At 29.9% G+C, this 26,476-nt stretch overlaps 1 protein-coding gene and 2 pseudogenes across 3 annotated transcripts; 2 read left to right on the top strand and 1 right to left on the bottom strand.

The window, feature by feature from the left end:
- The first annotated feature begins 4,435 nt into the window (after window positions 1-4,435).
- Window positions 4,436-8,560, top strand: LOC114184911 (beta-glucosidase 11-like; annotated as a pseudogene). The gene is made up of 13 exons (XR_014995368.1): window positions 4,436-4,707; window positions 4,790-4,859; window positions 5,007-5,047; window positions 5,221-5,296; window positions 5,480-5,551; window positions 5,646-5,733; window positions 5,858-6,113; window positions 6,298-6,413; window positions 6,894-7,114; window positions 7,629-7,660; window positions 7,761-7,848; window positions 7,932-8,022; window positions 8,118-8,560. The product of XR_014995368.1 is annotated as a beta-glucosidase 11-like (transcript).
- A 5,001-nt stretch (window positions 8,561-13,561) lies between these two features.
- On the top strand, window positions 13,562-17,849 carry LOC114183009 (beta-glucosidase 11-like). Of its 2 annotated transcripts, none has more exons than XM_085673707.1 (13): window positions 13,562-13,814; window positions 13,918-13,987; window positions 14,110-14,150; window positions 14,324-14,399; window positions 14,595-14,666; window positions 14,773-14,860; window positions 14,994-15,249; window positions 15,434-15,549; window positions 16,033-16,253; window positions 16,691-16,722; window positions 16,821-16,908; window positions 17,015-17,105; window positions 17,204-17,849. In XM_085673707.1, exons 1-13 carry the CDS (start codon window positions 13,683-13,685, stop codon window positions 17,484-17,486), a joined length of 1,566 nt encoding a protein of 521 aa, XP_085529833.1. In that variant the 5' UTR covers window positions 13,562-13,682; the 3' UTR covers window positions 17,487-17,849. The 2 variants fall into 2 exon arrangements, with proteins under 2 accessions (XP_085529833.1, XP_027925637.1); XM_028069836.2 differs by having other exon boundaries at window positions 13,564-13,814; window positions 14,095-14,150.
- Window positions 17,850-18,864: 1,015 nt separating this feature from the next.
- Window positions 18,865-22,245, bottom strand: LOC114184331 (receptor-like protein 6; annotated as a pseudogene).
- Window positions 22,246-26,476: the final 4,231 nt, after the last annotated feature.

Here is a 26,476-nt window from a genome sequence, read left to right as displayed (position 1 = left end):
AAAATTGAAACTCTTAATATGGATGGTTTGCTTTGTTGGTGGAATTAACATAGCCTAGTGTCAATTTTTTTGACAAAAAAAAGGGACCAAGAGATAAATTAAACCTATATGTTATTATTCGTTATTATATTTAATTTTATGTTTTATTATTTATTAACACTAAATGTTGTGCTTTATAAAATAAATAAAAAGATACACAATTTAATGTTCATCAATTCCTAAAATATATTACCTACAATTATTTTTTTTAATAAATTATATATATATATATATATATATATATATATTACAATTAAAAAGAATTCAAAATTTTGGGGTGACCATGACCCTCTTCAAGAAGATCCGCCACTATTTGTAGATATCGAACAAGTTGAACAAGATTGAGAAAATGACAACAAAAATTATGAAGAAAAACAAAGAAAGATATTGTTCACATATATAATCATTGGCGGATTTTGACCATAAATTTTGGAGTGACCAAAATAACATATTCAAAATTTAAATATGTTTCAAAGATGTAATATAAAACCCCTCTGCACTATAATTATTTGAATCTTAAAAAACTGATCACAATCTCTCTCTAATTCAAGAATTGGATCTTTAGTATCATCCTTCAAAATAGGTGAAGAATTCAAAATATGAAAAAAGTAGATTTGTCTTGTTTTTATATTCACTAGTATATTCCTTTTTATCATTTTTAAAAAAATGAATCTATTCTTTTATTCTTTATTTATATACTTTTTTAATTTAAAATTTTTAATTTTTTTATCAAAATCTAATAAGAAATTGAGAGACTTAATTATTAAAAGAAAAATTTATGATAATCTAATCATAATTAACATACATGAAAAAACATATAAGACAACTTTTCCTTATATATTCATAAAAAGTTAAATCTACACAAAACTCATAAAATGAAAAATACTATTTATTAAACTAATATTTCACTATTAAGTGAGACAAATAAAGAGTTATTCATTCATTCTATCTTTAATAATGGAATAAAACATATGACAAAAAAGAATAGAAAGAATCCATTTGTGTCTAAATTCATATTTTTTTTTCAAAAACAACAGAAAACATGTCAGAGTAGAATATGTGAGTGAAAGAGAATATAAAAAATATCTCAATAATTTGTTTATTATTTATTATATTTAATTTTATGTTTTATTAATTATTAACATTGACTGTTATCTGCAATCATAGATAAAGATGATTATCTTTTTTGCGTCCATAATTACTTTTTGTTAATCTATCATTTACAATATAATTATTTATTTAATTTTAAACACTAAGAGTTATTTCTAACTGTTTTTTATAGAATTATTCTAACAACTGTTTTATTCTTTTATATTCATTAAGAGTTATTTTATTTCTTTTCTCCCTTTGTTCCACTCTGCTTTTAATAAATGTAAATTTACTTCATATATTAACTTAGTTATATTATAATAGCATTATCTACTAATATAATATCATATATATTTAAAAAATACATACACACAAACACGATAATATATATTTATACTAATATTTTATAAAAAATAATAAAATTTTACTTAATTTAATTTATATTAATATAATACATATTATATATAATTCAAAAAAAAAATCTAGGGGAGTCATGCCCCGCACACTAAGTTCCAACGCTATCTATCAGAACGAATTCAATTTATGTAAAAGATAACAAAAATGTTATCCTACACTCTAAGACATCCAATTTATTTTATTAATAAATTAATAACAACATTTTCATATTTTATATACATTTTTATTTATATTACAAGCATAATATAATAATAAATTAATATATTTATTCGTATATGGTGAAAGATTTTGTTTTATTCTATGTTTGAATATTAATTTGGTCTTCTTTTAATTGAGTTTATTTAATTTATTTTTAATTTATTTTTCAATTCAGCCTCAATTTTTATCAATTTTATTTAATTTGATTCATTTTGTTAACATCAGTTTAAATAATTAGAATTTAGAGTTTAAGAGTTAAATAATTAAAAGATGGTGAATTGTGTAGGTCGTCTCGATTTGTGATTTTTTTTTGTATTTTTTATAAGTTTTTTATGTATTTTTAATTTGTTTTTAATTTTTAAAATTTTTAATTTCTTAAAAGAATGTTTAGTTAGATCAAACTTGTGTACATATCGAATAAATGTTTTATATCCAATTTAATTTTTATATTTATTATTTTTTTAACCTATTTTTTTTTAAATAATTTTTTTTTATCTTCTCTAGACTGAAATTAAATTTATTTTCTTATAAATATTATATTGATATTTTTATTAAAATTTAATTTTTTATTAAATATTTTTAATTTAAGGTTAAGGTTCATTTAAAATTAGAATGAAAATTTTAGAAATGAGGGATAGCACCACATATTTTAAATTTTAAGAGGGTAGAGATCACTTGCACATTTTTCTTTAAATATAATAGAATTAAGAAAATCTAAAAAAATCACAAATTAACACATACACATATTTTAAATTTTAAGAGGGTAGAGATCACATGGACATTTTTTTTTAAATATAATAGAATTAAGAAAATCTAAAAAAATCACAAATTAACACATAATTAACATCGTACACCATTCATTAATTATTGAGACGACGTAATAAAATGACTAAATTGAATAAAATTGATAAAAAATAAAATTAAAATTAAAAAAAATATTAAGATTAAACTCAATAAATTCAATAAAAATAGAAAACGAATTAGTATTTAAACTATTATTTTATATTAAATAATAATTAAAAGAAATATAAACCTGTCTATTTTATATCGCAATTGCAATTTATAATTTAGCGATAATATAAAATTTTTAATACTTTTAGTATGTATCAATTAAATTATTCAGATTTTTGTTTATACAAGTCTCTAATTTTTAATTAAGTTTTAGTAAATATAATTTTTTAAAATACGATAACTAAAACATTCTCACTTGTTAAAAGGCTTAATTATCATTTTGGTCCCCTAATTTGTTGGGTTGGTTTATTTTGATTCCCTTATTATTTTTAGGTTCAATTTGGTCCCCACTTGTTAAAAAAAATTATACTGCCACGTGTCACCTTATGGTTGTGACACGTGTAACCTTATGGTTGTGACACGTGGCAGGTCACGATTGTGCCACGTGTCAAACTAACATTGGTTGTTTTCAATTTAGTCTCTTTATTTACAATTTTGATTCAATTTAGTCTCCCAATTTTTTAAAATGATTTAATTTTGTCCTCTCCAATTTGAGACCAAATTAATAATTAAGCTTAATTACAATTTATACATTCATGTTTAAATAATTTTTTATCATTTATACATCAAATCACTCCTTAAATACTCATGTTATTTCATTTGTTATATTTTTCACTTGTAATTTTTTACACTTGAAAGTTTCTATACATGTAAAAAAAAAAATAATTTGCATAGTTAGATGGAGTAATTTAATCTATAAATATAATAAAAATTATTTTAATATGTATATATAAGTTGTAATTAAGCTTAATTACTAATTTGGTATCAAATTAGAAAGGACAAAATTGAATCATCTTAAAAAATTGGGGGACTAAATTGAATCAAAATTGTAAATAGAGGGACTAAATTGAAAACAACCAATGTTAGCTTGACACGTGGCACAATCGTGACCTGCCACGTGGCAGTGCATTTTTTAAATAAAAAATCTCAAAGTAACATGTGTCACAACCATAAGATGACACGTGTCACAACCATAAGATGACACGTATTACAACCATAAGGTGACACGTGGCAGTTTATTATTTTTTAAAAAAAATTAAAAAATTTAAAAAAAAAATTTTAAAAAAAAATTGAAAATTTCACAAAATGATACGTGGTATATAGGGAGACGGTGTTAAAGTTGACTTAACGGCATGGACTAAATTGAACCTTTTAAAGAATTAGAGGACCAAATTGAACCTAAAAATAATAAGGGGACCAAAGTGAACCAACCCAATAAATTAGGGATCAAAATGACAATTAAGCCCTTGTTAAAATATAACTTTATCCCCTCCACGCGGGGAAGCGAAGCAACGGCCAGCTTCTGATCTCCGATGATACCAAGCGAGTTAGAGCGACCATGAACGATTTACGTAGTTACTGCAATCCGCTCATTCCAGGGGTAACGCAGGTTAGGGATTTGTTCTCACTCTTTCTTATCTAATGTCGTAGCAACTTTAATTTTTAAAAACATGTTTCATAATTACCGGTTGCCACAATAATGTCTTCGCCATGAGAAAAATATCAACGTTACATCTGAAATTATAGCGACACAATTAATGTTCTTTGTTTTGTTATACTTTTTTTCTTGAGAAGGAAAGAAAGTGTATTGCTTTATATATATGTTTTTTCATTTTTTTTTCTGCAAGATAATTTCAGCCGCATTTTCACATACATAACTAGATAGGTGTGGGCACATATGAGTTTACTCATCAGAATCAGAATAAATAAATAAATAAAGACAAGAAATAGACGCTGAATCACAAGAAAGCGGTATCATTTGTGTTTCATGGTGAAAACATTAAAACAGAACACGGCATTAAGAAGAAAAGGATAGAGAAAATGAGGTTGATGATGAAGGTTTTTGCAGTTATAGGATTAGTGCTTCTCATAGTCCACCCTGCTGCTCATGCCTTGAGCAGAGACCAGTTCCCTCCTGACTTCGTGTTTGGCGCATCAACCTCGGCTTACCAGGTTCTTCTCTGTCTCTTTTACACTCTTCACTGTCCTAGTTTTCTGATTCTTTGCTGAATTTGTGATTGGCGTGCTGTGAAAGGTTGAAGGTGCAGCAAATGAAGATGGCAGGAAGCCAAGCATATGGGATACCTTTTCTCATGCTGGAAATGGTACTACCCTCTACTCACTACTCTCATATGTACACTATGCTTCATTTCTTTTCTTTTCACATATTGAATCTATTTTTTAAGCGTTATTGCTCTTATTTTCTTTATAGAAATTTGATGCAAAATTATGTTCCGCGAATCTGTATGCAGATAATGGAGATGTTGCATGTGATCATTATCACAAATATAAGGTTAGTGACCCTGGAGTGTAAGTTTATATATTTTAAGAACCAAAAGAAGTTGTTATATATGTACATGCATGCATACACAAAAGGTCCATCTTGTATGCACTTTAAATTCTTGTTCAACTAAAAATACTTTATGGTTTGTTTGGAGCTATTATGCTACTCTGATTTTCCTGCAGGAAGATGTTAAGCTCATGGCCAATATGGGCTTAGAAGCCTACAGATTTTCCATATCATGGTCAAGGCTTATTCCAGGTGATCATCAAACTGTGGTCAAAGTACTCTTAAACTAATGTCTAAACTAACTAAGTTGTATTAGATACACGCACTTGGTTTAATTTAGGGGCAATCAGTCTCTCTGACTCCAATTGAAGATAGTTGCTCGGATCAAACATTATTATTTCCATGTTCTGACATGTTGTTTCCATGTATTACCAGAAGGAAGAGGACAAGTGAATCCCAAGGGACTACAGTTTTACAACAACCTTATTGATGAATTGATCAACCATGGTTCTTGTGCAGATTAGATTTAACTTAACACGTAAAAGGTTCTTCCAGGTTATCTAATACATATGTTTTTGTTCTATGATTTCTCTTAATGTAGGAATAGAAGCACATGTTACATTATACCATTGGGACCTACCACAAGCACTTGAGGATGAATATGGAGGATGGGTTAGTCGAAGAGTTGTGTATGGTCCCCAAACTTCAAGTCTCTAGTTGTGTTACAGTCTTGTCCTAGATAGAGATTGTGCAAATTAAATCTGGCATGATATTGAGAAATGGTATAACATACTTATATATGTATGTTTGTAGGAAAGACTTCACAAAATATGCAGAAGTATGCTTTAAAGAATTTGGAGACAGAGTTAAGTATTGGACTACTATGAATGAGGCCAATATACATGTACTAATGGGCTATGATCTAGGACTTTCACAACCTCAGAGGTGTTCTCCAAACACTATAATGAACTGTTCCAGAGGAAATTCCTCAACTGAGCCATATTTGGCTGCCCATCATATGTTGTTAGCACACGCTTCAGCTGCTAGGTTATATAGGAAGAAATACCAGGTAAAAATTATGAATCAAATGCCCCATTCTAGCCACTCCACTATGTCATTCATTAGGCCTTATATTTGCATTTTAAACCATGATCAGGAAGGATAGAAGGAAAGGTGATCATCTCGATGATGTCTTTTGGAAACGGTGACAAGATAGTTTAATTTATTCGGTAAACTATTTATTTTGGATGCAGGGCATGCAGCATGGCTTTATTGGGTTTAGTCAACTTCTTTTTGGTTTTCTTCCTCAAACAAATTCTACTGAAGATATAATGGCCGTTCAAAGGGTCCAAGACTTCTTCATTGGGTGGTAAGTAACAATCTAGGCATGGTATCTCTTTGCAATACCTGTTGACATTCATAAATTTGCATCTTGGTATTGCAAAGGAGCAACACTTCAAAAATCATTTGACTCAGGTGAAGAAATAAGATTTCTGTATCGATAACATGCACCTTCATATAAATGTTCTTTAAAATTAAAGCGTGACAATACACACACCTTGAATGTCAAATATAAAAAAAAAAAAAAGTGATGTGACAAGGAGGAATAAACTCTTGAACCTGTGTTTATTTCCCACCTCAAGTCTGTTGCGTCGTGACACTTCGATCGCTAGGCACAATCTGTCACATCACATTTATGTGATCTCTAACAGTGGACTTTATAAATTGTTCATTACTTTAAAGATGTACTGAAATACTGGTTCTGTACCATTTATGAAATTCATGAATGGTTTTATATCTCAATTTTTATACATTATACAGTTGGTTTTGTTATGATTTGTGAGCGCAGGTTTATGAATCCCTTTATATTTGGAGATTACCCGGATATAATGAAAAAGAATGCTGGCTCAAGGCTTCCTTCCTTCACTCAAAAGTAATCAAATCTAGTGAAGGGCTCAATCGATTTCTTAGGCATAAACTTTTACTTCTCTTTTTATGTTAAGGACCGTCCAGACAACCTAAAGAAGGAGAACAGGGATTACCTAGCAGATTTTTCAGCAAAATTACAATGTATGTCACAAGCTGTTTCCCTGACCCATTTTTATTGCATCATAACCAATTCTATATCTATGTTGAAAAAATGTTTCTTTATTGTGGGAGGTACTATCAAGTAACTCTTACGAATGGAATTGGACCATTTTCTAAGATACATGGAATTGGACTTATTGACATATGCTATTTTATATTTTTCAGCGACTGATAAAGGGTTTGCGTTTCCATATATCTGATTTTGTTTCCTGTTTATCAGAGAATATAAGGGTTGTTTTGGTTAAATAGTGTTTAAATTTTTTAATTCATCCGGCCAGGAAACATAATTCTCAATCAATGTCTCTCGCCCTTTATCAATTCAAAGCTTCAATAAATAAACTTCCATAATCCATGCCAACAAACGTTAAAAATCCTGTGTAAACTTTAATATTACCTTGTTATTGCTAAGAACTTGTTCAGATTGTATAAACTTCGGTCTCTGTTGTCATCCATCTTCCTCTAATTTTGTGATGATTATTGTTCTTTCTGGTTGCAGTATATCTTCCAAATATTACAACAAAGTTTGAGGTAATAGCATGAACACGGTGCTATTCTACTCTATGTATTCCTTTATTCCCTTAAAGATTTAGCTTCAATACTTTTTCCACTAATCAGCTGATGGGTTTAGGTGCCAATTACTCCCAAGATTCTCCTAAGGATGTTAGACTCACTAAGGAACGCTTATGGCAATATTCCAATTTTCATACATGAAAATGGTCTTGCAATTTTCTAACTTGCATTTCAACATATTCAACTGTCCTATTATGTAGTTGTATGGTAACCCTTTTTAGGTTTGCAGGCCAACTAACACCTCATAATTCACCATTAGAAGACTGGTCGAGGGTGAATTACTTGCATGCATACATAGGAAGCATGGTTGACGTACTCAGGTACTTGTAGTATTATTTTCATTTTGAAGTGCGAAGGAAAGTTAAAAGGGTGATTTTTGTTTATTCTTTTTCCATTCTTTTGGGTACATTGACAGGAGTGGATTAAACGTGAAGGGTTATTTTGTATGGTCCTTCATGGATGTATTCGAAATAGTGGGTGGATATGAATTAAGTTATGGTCTATACTACGTAGATATGAATGATCCAAACTTAAGGAGAAAACCTAAGCTCTCTGCTAAATGGTACTCAAATTTTCTGAAAGGGAAGCCTATGGATCCAAAGATCACCACGGAAACTCAGAACAATGCAACTGTGCTTTCACACATTCCCTCGCTGCATAGTGGTACATGAACTAATCAGAGCAGGTTTAAAATTCACAGCGAATAATAAAAGGTTTATGAGGTCAACATCATAATGTGTAATGACTAAATAATTTTTATTACTTTTCATTTCTCCAATAAATGACTGATATTGGACTATTTGTTTTCAGGACTTAATGTAAAAAAAAAAAAAAAGCTCGATTTATATTCTGGTTTAAGTTATCTTTGAAATATTTTTTTTTTCTTTTGATTTCTCAATTTCTATTTTATTTCATAATAAAGAGTTGACATTTATAATTCTGATAATTAATAAGGGTACGTACATTACAGTAATTTTATGTATATTATTTTAATACTAAGGTGGTATATATATATATATATATATATATATATATATATTAAATTTTAATGTATTTGATATTTTTAAATATTTTATATATTTCTCGTGTTAAATATATTTTTAATTTTTGAGTTTTGATGTGAAATTAAAATTCGTTCCTAGCATTTGAATTGTTTATTGTGTCTGACACGTTCTTGTTTTAATATCGGCTGAAAAACGCATTTGACACAAAAAAAAATAACTTAATTGGATTAAAATTACTATATCTATTCATTTAAAGTTTGAGAATTAAAATGTATAAAAGTTTTGGTAATAAATTCTAATTTTGCATCAAAGTTCATAGACTAAAAACATATTGGTTTAATTAGTCGTTGGTACCCACTTTTATTCGGATGTGTCAGCTTGGTACCCACTCTTAAAAATGTGTCAATTGAGTCTCAACTTTTGGAAAGATGTCTTGATTAAGTCCTTTCAGAAAAAGATTATTAACGCAGTTAACGGTATTAATATTTAAAATGACTTACACAATTAATTATTGATATTTATATTAAAATTTAATGGTAAAAGTCATGAATAAAGTTAACTGTGTCAATAATTTTTTTTTGAAATAAATCTAATTGAAACTTTTTTTCAAAAGTTTGAGATTTAGTTGATACATTTTAGAAAACAAGTATCAAACTGATACATCTGAAAAAAGTGGATTAATAAATTTTGTTTGAAGATCTGCCAATTTATATATATATATATATATATATATATATATATATATATATATATATATATATATATATATATATAATAGGTTATCTGTAAAAGGAAATTTTCCGTTTTCCTTTAAAAACATTACCATTTTCATAATATTTTATTGCAAAATCTTCACATTAGATCTTGGATGATCTCTTTTTAATATAATCTCCCACTACAGTAGCATTCAATATTTACCATATGGAAGGGTTTCTAGAAAAAAAACAATTCTCAAAATCTAAAAAAAAAACATTTTTTTTTTATGTTTCCATACCAACAAAAATTAAGTAAGATTAAATTATGAGACCAACAAAAAGTTTAATTAAAATCTCAAAATGAAATCAATGACTAAAATAATTAATGAAATTTTATATATTACGAATTACAATGAAATCAGTCACTAAGATTAAATTTTATATAAAATATTTTAATTGAGAAAGATTAGCTACAAATATTATTTTTTAATATAAATTTGTAACAATTTTGTTACAAACCAGCTACAATTTCAATTCCTTCGCTATTTCGTCGCAAATTAACGAGAAATTAACTACAAATATATGTTCTAGTAAATTTGTAGTTATTTTTTTACGAAAAAGTTACAAATTATTTCCTTCGTCATTTTCTCGCAAATTAGTTACAAATATATATTTTGGCCAATCTATAGCTATTTTGCTACAAACTCGTAATAATTTTATTCTTACACTTTTTCTTCACAAATTAGCGAGGGATTAACTTCAAATATTTTTCCTCGTTAATTTCTCTAGCAAAATAAAATTTTTCTTGTAATGAACCTAGAAAAGTAAACTAAATTTTAAAATAAGATTTTTCAATAAAGTTTTGTTATTTTGAAAAAAAAACTCAAAGACTCAAATTAAATTCGTAATACTTATATATTAATAATATAAATTTTATACATATTCATATAAATAGGCATATTAAACAAATTAACATTCTCGTAGTTAAATCTAATGTTATATTTAATGCCATTTAAACATAAAATTATAGCTATAATTTTGTATAAATATGATATCAATACAATTGAATATCACATATTCTAGTGAATTGCTGATGAAGGCTTAAACATACACCATATCATGTATATATTTATGGACATCACTCTAAAAAAAACTCCAAAGACATCCATCAACCTATGGTAAGCACTATCACCACTTGAAACGTCGTTTGCTCATGCCATAAAAGTGATAATTGTAAAAGAGACCTAATGACCAACAAACAAAAGATGGTAATCCAATGATAACTTAAACACCATATACAATTCTCATATAATAATATATTTTTCAATAACAATAAACCAAATTTATCCAAGACAACAATTCTCATACCACAAGACATTCTCAACCGTTAACATTTATATAACCTAAACTCAATTATCCAGATTTATGCATCCACTCGGACTTTAGAAGTTTTGCTTTATCATGTAAAATGAATTCCTTAATGTTACAATTCCAGTAATAATATATGGTCCCTCTCTCTCAAGACAAAGTGAGTTCACCTATAGCCTAATAGAAATGGGGTCTACAGCTTCAAGACCAACTATAGGAACCTGTTTCCCTCTTCACCACCTACACTCCTTCCTTTATATGAGTCTGAGAGTCTAGTAGAGTATAAGGATAACTTCCAAAGAGTGTTACTAGTATATGCATAATACTAGACTTACATGTCATATCGTTCTTCCTTAAGAATTATATGACAATACAATTGAAACACAATATTCAATCCACATATAACATTCCTCAGACCTGATAACATTTTCTTGCACCATTCAAATCCACCACATGCATAACCTCCTCATCAAATCACATATTCACCAAGCCCTCATTCTCACAAGTATTCTTTGTATTTATACATTTACCACATTCTATTCAAATAAACATCACACATTAACCATTATATATATATATATATATATATATATATATATATATATATATATATATATATATATATATATATATATATATATATATATATATATATATATATATATATATATATATATTAGTGATGGATATACTTAATGGATACCCCTACCCTCTACCTCTTAGGTAGTAGATACAAATATTTAATAGATTAAATATATTTAGTCCTAAATTTGCATGCGAAATTGGAATTCGTCTTTGTTCCAAATTTTAATACATTTTAGTCCCCAAGCTTAAAAAATGAATAAATATAGTCCTTTTAACCCAAAGACGTCACATTTTATTTTACGTGTTAAACGGTATTCTAGGCTAACATCTGGATTGGAACGTATCAAAGTGTCAAATTATATAAATAACTCAAATGTCAGTTTGAAACAATTCAAATGTGACGTATTTTAACTCAAAGACGTTATGTTTCCTTTTACATGTTAGTTTTTAACCCAAAAACGTTACATTTTCTTTTACATGTTATTCATTTTTAAAATTTAAAAAATAAATTATATCAAAGTTTAAGACAAAAACAAATTTCAATTTTATATCCAATTTTAAATATTAAAAACATATTTAATTCATATTTAATTACTTACTTATTGGTGGATAAATATAAGTAGGACGAATATAGATACTATGTATCTAACCAATAAATATCAGTCAAGTTTGAAATTTATATTTTGATGTAACTTATTTAAATTTATTTTTTTAAATATTAAATTTATTTACATTAATATTTATTTTAGTGTGAAATATTATTTGGATTATACTCTCTAAAATTAATTTTTTTACGTCAATTTATATTCTAAAGACTTTTTTTTAAAATAATTTTATTTAAAGTCAATAAAAGAACATATTGTAAAAAATATATTTAGATATCCATGTAAGTATACAAAATATTTTAAATATTTTATTTTATAAATACCGACAGGTAACATAATTAATAATATAATAATATATTTTTTAGATGAAATATCACGAAGATAAGGTCTCTCACCAAAATGTCCTTATATATAGATATTCTTAAATCAATGTCTTAAATAAGTTATGCAATAGACACACTTGGTTTAGTTTAGGCACAATGAACCTTTGAGTGTAAGGGATCCAAATGTTATTTTCATGGTGGTCGTGATCATTTTGTTTCCGCAACAACCTCATCAATGACTTCATATATATATATATATATATATATATATATATATATATATATATATATATATATATATATATATATATATATATATGTGTGTGTGTGTGTAAAATCTACTTATATACAAGTTAAATATATTTTATATTTTTTTCTTATTTTAAAATATAATAATTTCATTATAAATTTATAAATCACTTTATAACAACTTTAATTTTTAAAAATATGTTTCAAAAATTACCGATTGCTACAATAATGGCTTTGCGTAGGGATGACAATGTGGACCGGCCCGACCCGTTTAGGTCCGGTCCGCATAAGGCCCACACATTGTGGACTGGCCCTTCTGCCTTGCACAATTTATGCAGACTGTAATCGTTGGCCTGTCCCGCACATCACTTGACCCACGGGCTGGTTCACTTTGTTTTTTTTTTCCTTCATTATTTTTAATTTTTATGATAAAATTTTCAATGTTTGAAAATTGGAAAACTTTAAGAAGTTCACAAAATTAAGTAAAGATTTTGAGGAGTTGGACGATAAATTGATAATTCATATTCATACTATAACATACATAATGTATTCTTTAAACTTTTGCATATTAAACAATATATAATACTTGTCTTTTTCAATCATACAAAAATTTGAAATTTGGAACGTAAGTTCATAAAAAAGATAACTAATATACATATACATAAGTACAATTTTTTTTTTTCTATGCAAACATGCGAACAGGCTCATGGAGACTCCAAGCTTATGCAGGCCAAACTATAACGGACTTAAGAGTTCAACTTCTAAATAACGGGCTTACGTATTTTATCCGAGCCTACGGCCGGCTCGTTGGGCCAGGCATTTGCCACCCCTACTTCAACGTAATTAAATATCAATATTACACCTGAAATTATAGTGACAATAATTGAAGTTGTTTGTTAAATTTCTTTTCTTGAAAATGAAATAAACTGTATTGCTTTATATATATATATATATATATATATATATATATATATATATATATATATATATTCTGCAAGATAAGATCTAACCTACACGTCTCAACCGCATTTTCACCGTGGACAGTTGTGATCTTCCAACAACACTCAGCGGAATTAGATTAAATAATTAAATAAATAAATAATCAAAACATTAAAACAGAACACGGAATTAAGAAGAAAAGCATAGGGAGAATGAGGTTGATGATGAAGGTTTTTGCAGTTATAGGATTAGTGCTTCTCATAGTCCACCCTGGTACTCATGCCTTGAGCAGAGACCAGTTCCCTCCTGACTTCGTGTTTGGTGCATCAACCTCAGCTTACCAGGTTCTTCTCTGTCTCTTTCACACTCTTCACTGTCCTAGCTTTTTGATTCTTTGCTGAAATTGTTCTCATATGTCATGAATTTGTGATTGGCGTGATCTGAAAGGTTGAAGGTGCAGCAAATGAAGATGGTAGGAAGCCAAGCATATGGGACACCTTCTCTCATGCTGGAAATGGTACTACCCTTTACTCACTACTCTCATATGTACACTATGCTTCATTTCTTTTAAGCGTTATTGCTCTTATTTTCTTCATTGAAATTTAATGCAAAAAATATGTTCAGCAAATCTGTATGCAGGTGATGGAGATGTTGCATGTGATCATTATCACAAATATAAGGTTAGTGACCCTGGAGTGCAAGTTTATATATTTTAAGAACCAAAAGAAGCTGTTGTATATATACATGCTTGCATACACAAAAGATGCATCTTATATGCACTTTAAATTCTTGTTCAAGTAAAAGGACTTTATAGTTTGTTTGGAGCTAAAATCCTACTCTGATTTTCCTGCAGGAAGATGTTAAGCTCATGGCCAACATGGGCTTGGAAGGCTACAGATTTTCCATATCATGGTCAAGGCTTATTCCAGGTGATCATCAAACTGTTGTCAGCGTACTCTTAAACTAATGCCCAAACTAAAATGTGAAAAACTAAGTTGTGTTAGATACACACACTTGGTTTAATTTGGGGGCAATGAGTCTCTCTGACTCCAATTGAATATAGTTGCCTGGATCAACCATTATTATTTCCATGTTCTGACCATGTTGTTTCCATGTATTACCAGATGGAAGAGGACAAGTGAATCCCAAGGGACTACAGTTTTACAACAACCTTATTGATGAATTGATCAGCAATGGTTCTTGTGAAGACTAGATTTTCCTCTTAAATTTGATTAACACACAAGAGGTTCTTCTAGGTTATCTAATACATATGTTTTTGTTCTATGATTTCTCTTAATGTAGGAATAGAAGCACATGCTACATTATACCATTGGGACCTACCACAAGCACTTGAGGATGAATATGGAGGATGGGTTAGTCGAAGAGTTGTGTATGGTTCCCAAACTTAACGTCTCTAGTTGTGTTACTGTCTTGTCCTATGTTGAGATTGTGCAAAATACATCTGTCATGAAATTGAGAAATGGTATTTATTGTGATTAACACATTTATATATATGTTTGTAGTAAAGACTTCACAGCATATGCAGAAGTGTGCTTTAGAGAATTTGGAGACAGAGTTAGGTATTGGACTACGTTGAATGAGGCCAATGTGCATGCAGTATTTGGCTATGATATAGGACTCTTACCACCTCAGAGGTGTTCTCCTTCCCCTATAATGAACTGTTCCAGAGGGAATTCCTCAACTGAGCCATATTTGGTTGGCCATCATATGTTGTTAGCACATGCTTCAGCTGCTAGGCTATATAGGAAGAAATACCAGGTAAAAATTATGTAACAAGGGCCTCATTCTAGCCACTCTACTACATCATTCGTTAGGCCTTCTATTTTCATTTTAGACCATAATCAGGAAGGATAGAAGGAATGGTGATCGTCATTATGATATCTTTTGGAAATGGTGATAAGATAGTTTAAGTTATTGCGTAAACAATTTGTTTTGGTTGCAGGGCATGCAGCATGGCTTAATTGGGTTTAGTCACCTTCTTCCTGGTTTTCTTCCTCAAACAAATTCTACTGAAGATTTAATGGCCGTTCAAAGGGTCCAGGACTTCTTGATCGGGTGGTAAGTAACAATCTAGCCATGGTATCTTTTTCCGATGCCTTCTGACATTAATAAATTTGCATCTTGGGATTCGAAAAGAGAAACACTTCAAAATAATTTTACTGAAGTGAAGAAACAAGATTTTTGTATCTATAAATGCCCCTTCATCTAAGAGTTTACCTTTATAGCGTGACAATACACACACCTTGCAAGTCAAATATAGAAAAAGCGTGGTGTGACAAGAAATAAACTTTGATCTCTAGGCAATGTGACACTTTTTAGGGGTACTTTAACACTGATGTTTATAAATTATTTTTAACTTTAACTCCTAAGTAAATTGAAACTCCTTAGATGTACTTAAGTAGTGTTTTTTACACCAGATATGAAATTCGTGAATGGTTTTATATCTCAATGTTTTAGTAAAATCCAACATAATTTTCCCAAACAAATAGATGTTCGAATTATAAATTATGCACTTGATTTTGTTATGATTTGTCAGTGCAGGTTTATGAATCCCATCATATTTGGAGATTACCCAGATATAATGAAAAAGAATGCTGGCTCAAGGCTTCCTTCCTTCACTCAAAAGGAATCAAATCTAGTGAAGGGCTCAATCGATTTCTTAGGAATAAACTTTTACTACTCTCTTTATGTTAAGGACAGTCCTGACTACCTGAAGAAGGAGAACAGGGATTACCTAGCAGATTTATCAGCAAAATTACAAAGTATGTCACGAGCTGTTTCCCTGACCTATTTTTATTGCATCATAACCAATTCTATACATAGGATAAACAGGTTACTTGTATATAAATGTGTCTTTATTGTGAGAGGTACTATCCTACAGTTTAAGAATCAATATACTTCTTATGAATGGAATTGGACATTTTCTTAAGATGCAAGGAATTGGACTTATTGACATGCTATTTTATATTTTTAAGCGACTGATAAAGGAATTGCGTTTCCATAGACTTTGTTTCCTGATTATCATAGAATGTAAGGATCTTTTGGTTAAATAATGTTTAAAAAATCTATGTAAAATTGAATTGTTTTGCTAAGAACTTGTTTTGATGGTAAACTTCAGGAGAATCAGTCTCTGTTGTCATCCATCCTCCTCTAATTTTTTGGAAATGAAACAGCTGATTATTGCTCTCTCTGGTTGCAGTATACATTCCAAACAATACAACAAAGTCTGAGGTAATAGCATGAACACGGTGCTATTCGACTCTATGTATTCCTTTATTCCCGTAAAGATTTAGCTTTAATGCTTCCAACTAACCAGCTGATGGGTTTAGGTGCCAATTACTCCCAAGATTCTCCTAAGGATGTTAGACTCACTAAGGAACGCTTATGGCAATATTCCAATTTTCATACATGAAAATGGTATGGTAATTTTTCAACTTAGAATTCAGAAGTTGCATGATTCTTTTTTCAACATATTCAACTGTCCTATTATGTAGTTGTATGGTAAGCCTTTTTAGCTTTGCAGGCCAAGAAACACCTCATAATTCATCATTAGTTGACTGGTCGAGGGTGAATTACTTGCATGCATACATAGGAAGCATGGTTGATGCACTCAGGTACTTCTCTTATTTTCATTTTCAAGTGGGAAAGTTAAAAGGGTGTACAAAAGCTGATTTCTGTTTATTATTTTGCTTCATTGTTGACACATCTAAAGGAGTGGATTAAACGTAAAAGGTTACTTTGTGTGGTCTTTCATGGATGCATTCGAGTTATTGGAGGGATATGAAAGAAGTTATGGCCTATATTACGTAGATATGAATGATCCAAACTTAAGGAGGCAACCTAAGCTTTCTGCTGAATGGTACTCCAGCTTTCTGAAAGGGAAGTCTATGGACCCAAGGATCAGAAAGGAAACTCAGAACAATGCAAAATACAATCCCTCACTACATAGTGCTACATACACTAATCAGAACATGTTTAAAATTCAGAGCGAATAATAGGTTTATGAGGTCAAAATCATAATGTATAATGACTAAATAATTTTTATTAGTTTTCATTTCTGAAGTAAAAATGACTGATATTTGACTATTTGTTTTGGGGACTTAGTGAAAAAAAAAAACTCCAATTTATATTCTGTTTTAACTTATCTTTGAAATATTTTTTTTTTATAAAACTCATGCTAGGCATCATCACTATGATCCTTGACAGTTTAGCTTGGTTGACACCCCCAAGGACATCTATCATTTGCATCACACGAAAATATCATTAAAAAAAAGAAGATACAAAGAACTCATGGGGGACCCAACCAAAACCATGAACAAAAAACAGGCAAACTATAAAGTTATACACTAGCTAATAAGCCCTATACATAGGAAAAAGAAACTTAATTATGACAAAAGTCCAAACTTATAAAATCTAGCATAATCGTATACCATTTGAATACTTTTCTAGAAGACAGACCTAATCTCGTCAGCTTATCACAACAATGATTTTCTTCTTGAAGATATGTAGCACCTTAAAATTAATACCCAACCAAAACCCATGAACAAAAAACAAGCCAGCTGTAGCTAAGAAGCCCTATACATAGGAAAAAGAAACCTATTATGAAAAAAGTCCAAACTTATAAAAATTGGCATAAACGTATATCATTTAAACACTTTTCTAGAAGACAGGCCTAAATTCGTCAGATTATCAACACGATGATTTTCTTCTCGAAAAATATGTGACACCTTAAAATCAATACCTCTACAAAACTTAATGTATTTCCTCCAACGACCTCTAATAGACCATGATACAACCTCTTGATGAGAGAAAGCTTTACAGACCAAGGGTGAATCAAATTACAACCAAAGTCTTCTAAATGTGGCTCTTCTAGCATAGTCAATGGCATGATGACTCCCATAAACTTAGCAAAGTGGGCATTCTAAACTCCAAGAAAGTCCCAATTTTGATTTCTCAATTTATATGTGATTTAATGTATATTACTTTAGTATACTAAGGTGGGAAATGTGACATGTATTATAAATATATATATATATATATATATATATATATATATATATCTATATATATATATATATATATATATATATATATATATTAGAATCATTTTTTTCGTATATATTGATGTAGACATTTACGTGCTCTATTTTTCATTTTTCTAGCAACTGTATATAGCTTTCTAAAACTCTATGCTTTCTTGAAAAAGCATCATATATTATAAAGCAAGTCTGTAGCTTGCTTAGTTTAACTCAGTACACCATTACAGCGCACAAACTCTCCTTATTCACGACATTACATCAGAAACATGAGAAAAAAACACAAACATGGCAGAACATAGTACAAGATTTATTTGTTTTAGCCTCATTAGATCAACTATCCTGTCCACCTTAGAGATCTATACCTTTGTCCTTTGTGGTGTTCATAAAAGAAACCAAGTTGTGGAAAAAGCATGTAAAGTAGGTCATCGACATGCTTCCAATACAAAACCCTCCAACACTCAAACAAAATAAGGGGGAGAATAACAATTCCTAAGCCAAAGATAAATCCCAGTTCTACACTTAAAAAACTCCAGTCAATTGATCCTTGCATTTCATATACTGGTGTTGGAGATGAATGTCCCCCCCTAACACTGCTGCAATCTCTTAGTGGTGGCCCACATAATCCTTCATTGCCTTCAAAAGAACTTGAATCAAACGTTTGTATTTGAGCACCTGTGGGAATTTCCCCCCACAAATGGTTAAATGAGAGATTCAAGTATGCTAGAAAGTTTAAACCAGCAAGCTCAGAAGGGATTTTTCCGCTCAAACTATTGTTTGACAAGTCCAAGGATTCTATATTCATCAAATTTCCAATTGATGAGGGGATGTGGCTTGAGAAAGTATCGTGACAAGTTAAGAACATTCAGTGCAGTCAAACTCACAAGTTCTTCAGGTATTGGACCTTCAAAATGGTTGGAGGAGAGATCCAAGGAAGCGAAGATAGTGGGAATTTTGATCAACTTCATTTGCAAAGCTTTGTCCACAACTGTAACTGAATCCAAGTAGCGACTGCCATATTCGTTAGAAACTCTATAATAATTAAAAATGTGGACAAGCACATCATAAGGTTCAGTTTCCAACAATTTGTGCAATTTTATTACTAGAAATTTGTTGATGCACGACAACGTAGACAAACTATTGTAACGCATAATGTCATCAAAGATATCGAAAAATAGTGTCCCGTACTTCCCATGGGATTCGGTCTCACATCGCATCATTTGTTTCAAGCCTCTCAAAACTTGTCCAGTTAAAATACCAATAAAATTATTGGATGCTAGATCAACAATGTGAAGCATATCCCAATTGCTAGTGCTACGTGGGCATGCAATAGGACCATTGAGTTTGTTTGACCTCAAAATCAGCACTCTCAAGGTGGAAATTTTCATCAAGAAGCAAGGAAATCTATCATCAAACATATTGTTTCCAAGATTTAAGACTTGTAGACTCTTGCAATTTGCAAGAGTGTTTGGGATAACACCTTCCAAGAGATTTCCATTGAGATTGAGGAATCTTAAACTACATGAACTTGAAATGGTGTCAGAAACATAACCCTGGAGTTTGTTTTGAGCAAGATTTAGTACTCGGAGGGTACTGTTCCTTCTCATCAAGCACTTGGGGATGAGGCCATTGAAGCTATTATAAGAAAGATCAAGTAACCGGAGAGAAGACAGATTACAAAAGGACTCGGTGATTTTTCCTTGAAAGTTGTTATCTGAAAGGGAGAGAAAGTATACAAAAGGAACATACTTATCCATGTTGAGTGGCGCAGTGCTGAATTTATTGATTGAGTAATCTAAATGGACCACATATTTTGTGAAAGTGGGAACTGATCCAGTGAGTTGATTGGAATGAAGATCAAGGATGTATAGGTTGGAATTCAGATCATCAAAGGGTCCTTCCATATTTGTGAGAAAATTGTTCGAAAGGTTTAAATAAACCAGAGATTTAAATCTCCAGATCCAGTTTGGTATTTCTCCTTGAATCTGGTTGTTGGATAGGTCTAAAGCATTTATTTGGGTTTGGTTTCTCAGGAACCCCGGAAATTCTCCTAAATTGCAAGAACCCAACAATAAATATTTCATGCTGGGAAAGGATGAAATGTCATGATCATCCTTAAGAGTTACATCAACTGATAATTTGTTGTGAGAAAGACTTAATGTATGCAAATTTTGAAGCCTTTGAACCATATCAAGCCGCATGGTGCCATTGAATTCATTGTCAGAAAGTTGTAGGAAACGAAGTCCTTTAATATGAAAGATAGATACGGGAATATGGCCATTCAATCTATTGCTGCTCAAGTCAATCAACTCTAGTTTTGAGGAAGAAGCATTTGGAAATTCATCTAATAAACCATCAAGTTCATTATGAGAGAGTGTAAGCTCTTGCAAAGATAGAAGTGTAAAAAGAGACATGGGAATGTTTCCACTAAGGTAATTATCTCCTAGATTGATGCTGAGGAGATTTTCAAGTCCCTCAAAATGAGTTGTAGTGATAACTCCTGTCAGATTATTGTTCAAGATTGATAAATATCTGAGATTTTTTACCATCTTGAAAGAGGGAAGAGGACCAGTAAACCTATTAAAAGATAAGTCCAAATGAACAAGCTGAGTGAGATTTGAAATAGAACCTGGTAACTTACCAGAGAAATTTGTATTACTAAGATTCATGGTGTGAAGCGGAGCATCTTGTATGAAGTTTGGCAAAACTCCATGAAGATCCCTGTTGTTTGATATATCAAGAACCTTTAGGATTTGTAGTTGAAAGATGCCCTTTGGATAAAGACCACTCAACGAGCAACTGCTGATCTCTAAGACATTCAAATTGGAGAAATTTGCAAAGAATTCTGGCACCGAACTTGAGATGTTATTCAGACTCAGTCTAATTATTGAGAGTTTCTCAAGTGTTGCTAGCTAAGAATCAATTGGTCCAGAGATATTGCATGATGACATGCTCAACACTTGAAGATTTTGAAGAGAAGATAGAGCATGACACCACTCCTTTCCCTCAGCAGATACCTTTACACCGTCAAGGTATAGTTCTGTGATTTTTGCAAGATTCTGCAAAAACATTGAAATATTTGGATTCTGGAGTTTAAGAATAGGTTGTGAGGTAAGTGGTGTTGACAAGTCAAGTGTTGTCAAATATGTCAGATGAGAAATCTCACCTGGAATCTGGCCATGAAATCCAGCATTTGATAAATTCAAGTACCTCAAACTCTTTAGCTTGCCAAAGTTGACAGGAATGGAAGAATTGAAATGATTGTAAGCCAGATTCAACCTCTGCAAATATTCCAGTTCAAAGAGAGTGGAATTATCTAGTCCTCCAAAAATAAATTCCTGACTCAAGTCAAGACCAATGACAACGCCCTTGCTGCATGTTACTCCATTCCATTGACAGCAAACACTGCTTTGGTTCCAGTGAACCAATTTTTCAGATGTGGCTGGGTTGAATACAAGGCTGTCTTTAAAGTGAAGTAATAAGAATTGTTGATGGTGAAGACTGTGGCATGTTGCTACGTTGATGTTGATATTCAAGTATATCATGCACAAGGGTATGAAGACACGGAAGAAGATTTTATGGATTCTCATTGCTAATGAATAACAAAGTTCTGACCCAAAAGTTTGAAAACTTTAAGTCAGCATTCAATTTGGGGTGTGATGTTAATGGTTTCTGTCGAACTTATTTATAAGCTCTAAATCAGTGATATTTAATTCTACCTAAGGACAATGAGTCTTGTAAACAAGGGGCTCCATTCTTGAAGTTTGGACAATTAATGAGTCATCTCATCATGCAATATTCTTATTCTGTAATCACGGTAATCTCAGCTACGTGTGTGTAAATGTATGTATTAGATATTTGCTTTTGTTTCTGTTGTAGTTCATTTTCTTTTTTCTGTTACGGTTTAGTTTGTTTCTTTGTTTTTTTTTTCTCTGTTTTATATAATCCCATTTTGGTTATTCTGTATTTCATTCGGTTAAATACATCTTTCTTCTCTTCATTGTTTTTCTACAAACTCTTCTTTCCTCTATGCACAAGTTTAGTCCTAGGGTACTGCTATCATACGATCTTTATAGGATATCCCGTTGGTTATAAAGAACCAAACATCTTGAAATTTCACTTCACTTCATTAGATAAAATGTGAAGAAGAGAACTATCAAATTAATTCTACGAGACTGTATAAACCTCATATTATTAATATTAACAAATACATGAATACACTCCAGATGAAAAGGATGTGTAGGAAGAAATTCAAACATTTCTGTTATTCCTTTCCCACATTAATTCCTAAAAACAATGGGAGAAAATATGAACCTTCATTCTGTATCACATGACTTCTCTTGAAAAATTAGGTTGAAACTCTTCTAGATGAAATCAGATCGACATTAAACTGTGGCATGTACGATGTAATCGACCGACACAACAACCTGTTCTTGTAATAAACGTTGCTACTTTTAACTTTTGCATAGTCCACCATTCCATGCGCTTCACATTCAGATGCTGTCGTCTTCAGAAAGGTTGACAAAAACATTCTTTCGATTCAATCAAATTCAAGGGGATAAATTCAAATTTTTAATAAACAAATCGATCACTGTAGAAATATTAATACAACAATAATAACATTAAATAATATTGTAATATTATAAATAGGTAAATATAATTCAAATGTGATGTTTATGGATGTGCAATTGAATGTGAAATTATTCACAACATTTATTTTAGTCAATAATTAAAATAAAAAATTTTAAAAAGCGGTGGTTTTTTCTAAGGGGTTCATCATATAGATATTATATCATTAAGAAGATATTATATATATATATATATATATATATATATATATATATATATAATTTCATATAAGAGATTGACATCACTTTTAACATAAAATCTTGGATTTTTATTTTGGGATTATCATTTTTAATTAAAAATTTCAAAGCTTTTTCTTATATGGTGTTTTACTTGTCATTTTTACTTAATGTGAAACTTGAGTGACCTTTATTTATATCATTGTAAATATGGTGATGTCGTTGTTATCACAACCATCTAAGTTAGCCACCAAGATGAACCTAACTTTGATACCAATTCACATAGGGATTGACACAATTTTGAACCTAACTTTGATACCAATTCATATAGGGATTGACACAATTTTTAATTTAAGATCTGAAGATATTAAATTTATAAGTATTTTTTCTTACATGGTGTTTATTATTGAGAATAGTTAAAGTGTGAGTCAAAAGTCTCACATTGGATAGAATAGACAAAGTTAAACACTATATAAGAATAAAGATCCATAACACCATTGCCTTAAGGTTTTGGGGTTAAAGTGGTGTCAACTGTCTTATATGTGTAAAACTAATGTCATATAACCATATGGAACCACAATTTTTCAATGATTATAACCATAATCCATATATATCCAAAACATATGAAAGAATATATAAACCCAATAGTGGTATCAAAGCCGATGGTTCGGAGTGACTGACTGCATAACCATAACCATAACAAAAAGGAGTCACCTAAGTCGATGGTCATAATCTTTATAACCCCAAATAACCAATTTTTCAATTCTGTATTAATGGACTGATTAAAGATATTAGAAAAGGCATAAAAGATGAGAGAAACAAAGAACACAACAATTTTTATGCTGGTTCGATTCAAAATGAATCTACGTCCAGTCTTCTCCTAAGTAACCCACTTAGGAGGATTCCGGATTCCACTAAATCAATAGAGTTACAAGAATTACAAGAGCATCTATATAATTCAAGACCCTAAAGACAGGAGCTTGATCTACAAATCAAAAAGTCCCCCTAGATGCAGTGCCTCCACATAATTGCACCTAGACTTTCACTTTACACAGTGAATCATCTGTAAACAAAAATATAATAAGAAAGAAGCAAGGAACGAATACACCTAATGAATATGTATATTTGTAACTTGATCCTAGATCAAAGCTTGGCCCATCAAGGTTGAATCCACCATAATTTTTCTTGAATGTCCGATTGAATGATCTTCCAAGAAAGCACAAGAACTTTGTGTATCTTAATCTCAGAAAAGAAGTATCTCAGTTTCTCAGTAATTTTGTTATTTCTCTCTGTTTTAAAACTGATTTCAAAACTGATTTTATACCAGAGTTTTGCTGTAGTAATTAATAGATTATCGTGGGTGTATTTTCACTTCATCAGTACAGTGCCCTCATATAATCTATTAGTTAAGTAGTTAATCTATTTACGAATTCTGTTTTTGACACATTCAAGAGTTTGATAACTGATTTGATTCAATTCAAACTTGTTTTTCATGTAATTCTAGATCTATAACACCTAATGCAAAAGATAAAAAACCAGGATTAAGCCTAAATGAATGATGCACATCTTTGTAAAGCTTTGGACATCATGAAAACCATCTTCATTGGAGTTGAGCAAGCTCCCCTTTCAACAATATATTATAAGAAAAAAAAAATCCTAACAAAAGTTTATAATTCTAACTTATTGAAAACACAAGCTCACCCCACGTAGCAACAAATATGTCTTCTTCCTCTTTACCACCTTGGCCTTCATTCACGCGAAAACCATCACTCAATAACCACCACTTTCCTTCGGTGTTTATAATATATTAATAACTATATTCAATCTATTTATTTCATTTATAGTAATTAATGTGTATGTATTTTTTTATAAATGGTATTTTCTAAATTTGTATTATGTCCGGATTCAAAATAAATCTTACTTTAGCAACTTAGTTCATATTGAGGGACCTTTGTCCCATAGTGGGAGCAGGAGTGGGCTCGTGGCCTCAAAAAATTTTGATTTTTTTTAATTTATGTAGTTAAAATTTTTGAAATTATGTATGTCCAAAAAAATTTTTTTCTTTTAATTTATGTAGTTAAAAATTTTGAAATCTTTTTTAAATTATGTATAGTATTTTAAACTTTTTCAAATTATGTGTATTATACCAAGAATTAAAGAAATTAAATTAATTTTTTTATTTCATTTATAAATCATAATATTTAATATTAATTAATAATAAAATTTTAAATCAAATATAATAAAGAATAAAACAATTATTAAAATATTTTTTATTTGTCTTAAGAGTTTTTTACATATTATATTCATCTTTTACTTTTACTTGTTTTTTAGAAAGGAAATCGTTGTTTCTACTCTTATTTCTTATATGTTTTCTTTCATCCTTGAAAAAAAAAATTGTCTCACTTAATAGTGAAATATTAGTTTAATAATTAACATTATTTTTTATCTAACGAACTTTTTGTATATTCATTTTTATGAATATATAAAAAAAAATATTGTACTATGTGTTTTTTCATAACCGATTTTTAATTATAACTTGATTATCATGGATTTTTATTTTAGTATTTACATTTAAATCTTTTATTAGATTATGACAAATTATTGTGTATTCTTAATCTTTTATATATATATATATATATATATATATATATATATATATATATATATATATATATATATTAATGAAGAATAAAAGAAGAAATTCTTATTTTAAGAATGATAAAAGGGAAATTATGTGTGAAGATGAAAACAAGAAAAATTTAACCTTTTCACATATGTCCTCATGATACAAATGACTCGCTGTCCAGTTATAGAAGTTCTTTTTTAAAGTTCAAAGAATCACAGGTGAATCATTATTATAATAGAAAATTTATTTTTTTGTAATGAAAATTATCAAAAGAAGATTGTTGAATAAAGATGAAAGGTGAATTTTTTGCTGACAATATGTTTATTTACATTGAAAAAAAATAGTTGAAAATTTTAATTCTAATCCAAGATGAGTTCAAAAATATGAAGAAACAAATGACAATAATTATGATTTCTTTATATAATTATGGTTATACTAAACTATGTTTTCATTATTTTTAACCTAGTGACAATAATTAGAGCTGTCAAAATGGGCCGCCTAGCCCGGTCCAACCCGAT

This window comes from Vigna unguiculata, chromosome 5 (assembly GCF_037176805.1).
Source record: "Vigna unguiculata cultivar grain cowpea cultivar isolate G323 ecotype 2 chromosome 5, ASM3717680v1, whole genome shotgun sequence".
Lineage (NCBI taxonomy): Eukaryota > Viridiplantae > Streptophyta > Magnoliopsida > Fabales > Fabaceae > Vigna > Vigna unguiculata.
Note: the sequence above shows the minus strand (reverse complement) of the source record. Positions and strands in the feature narration are given on the sequence as shown.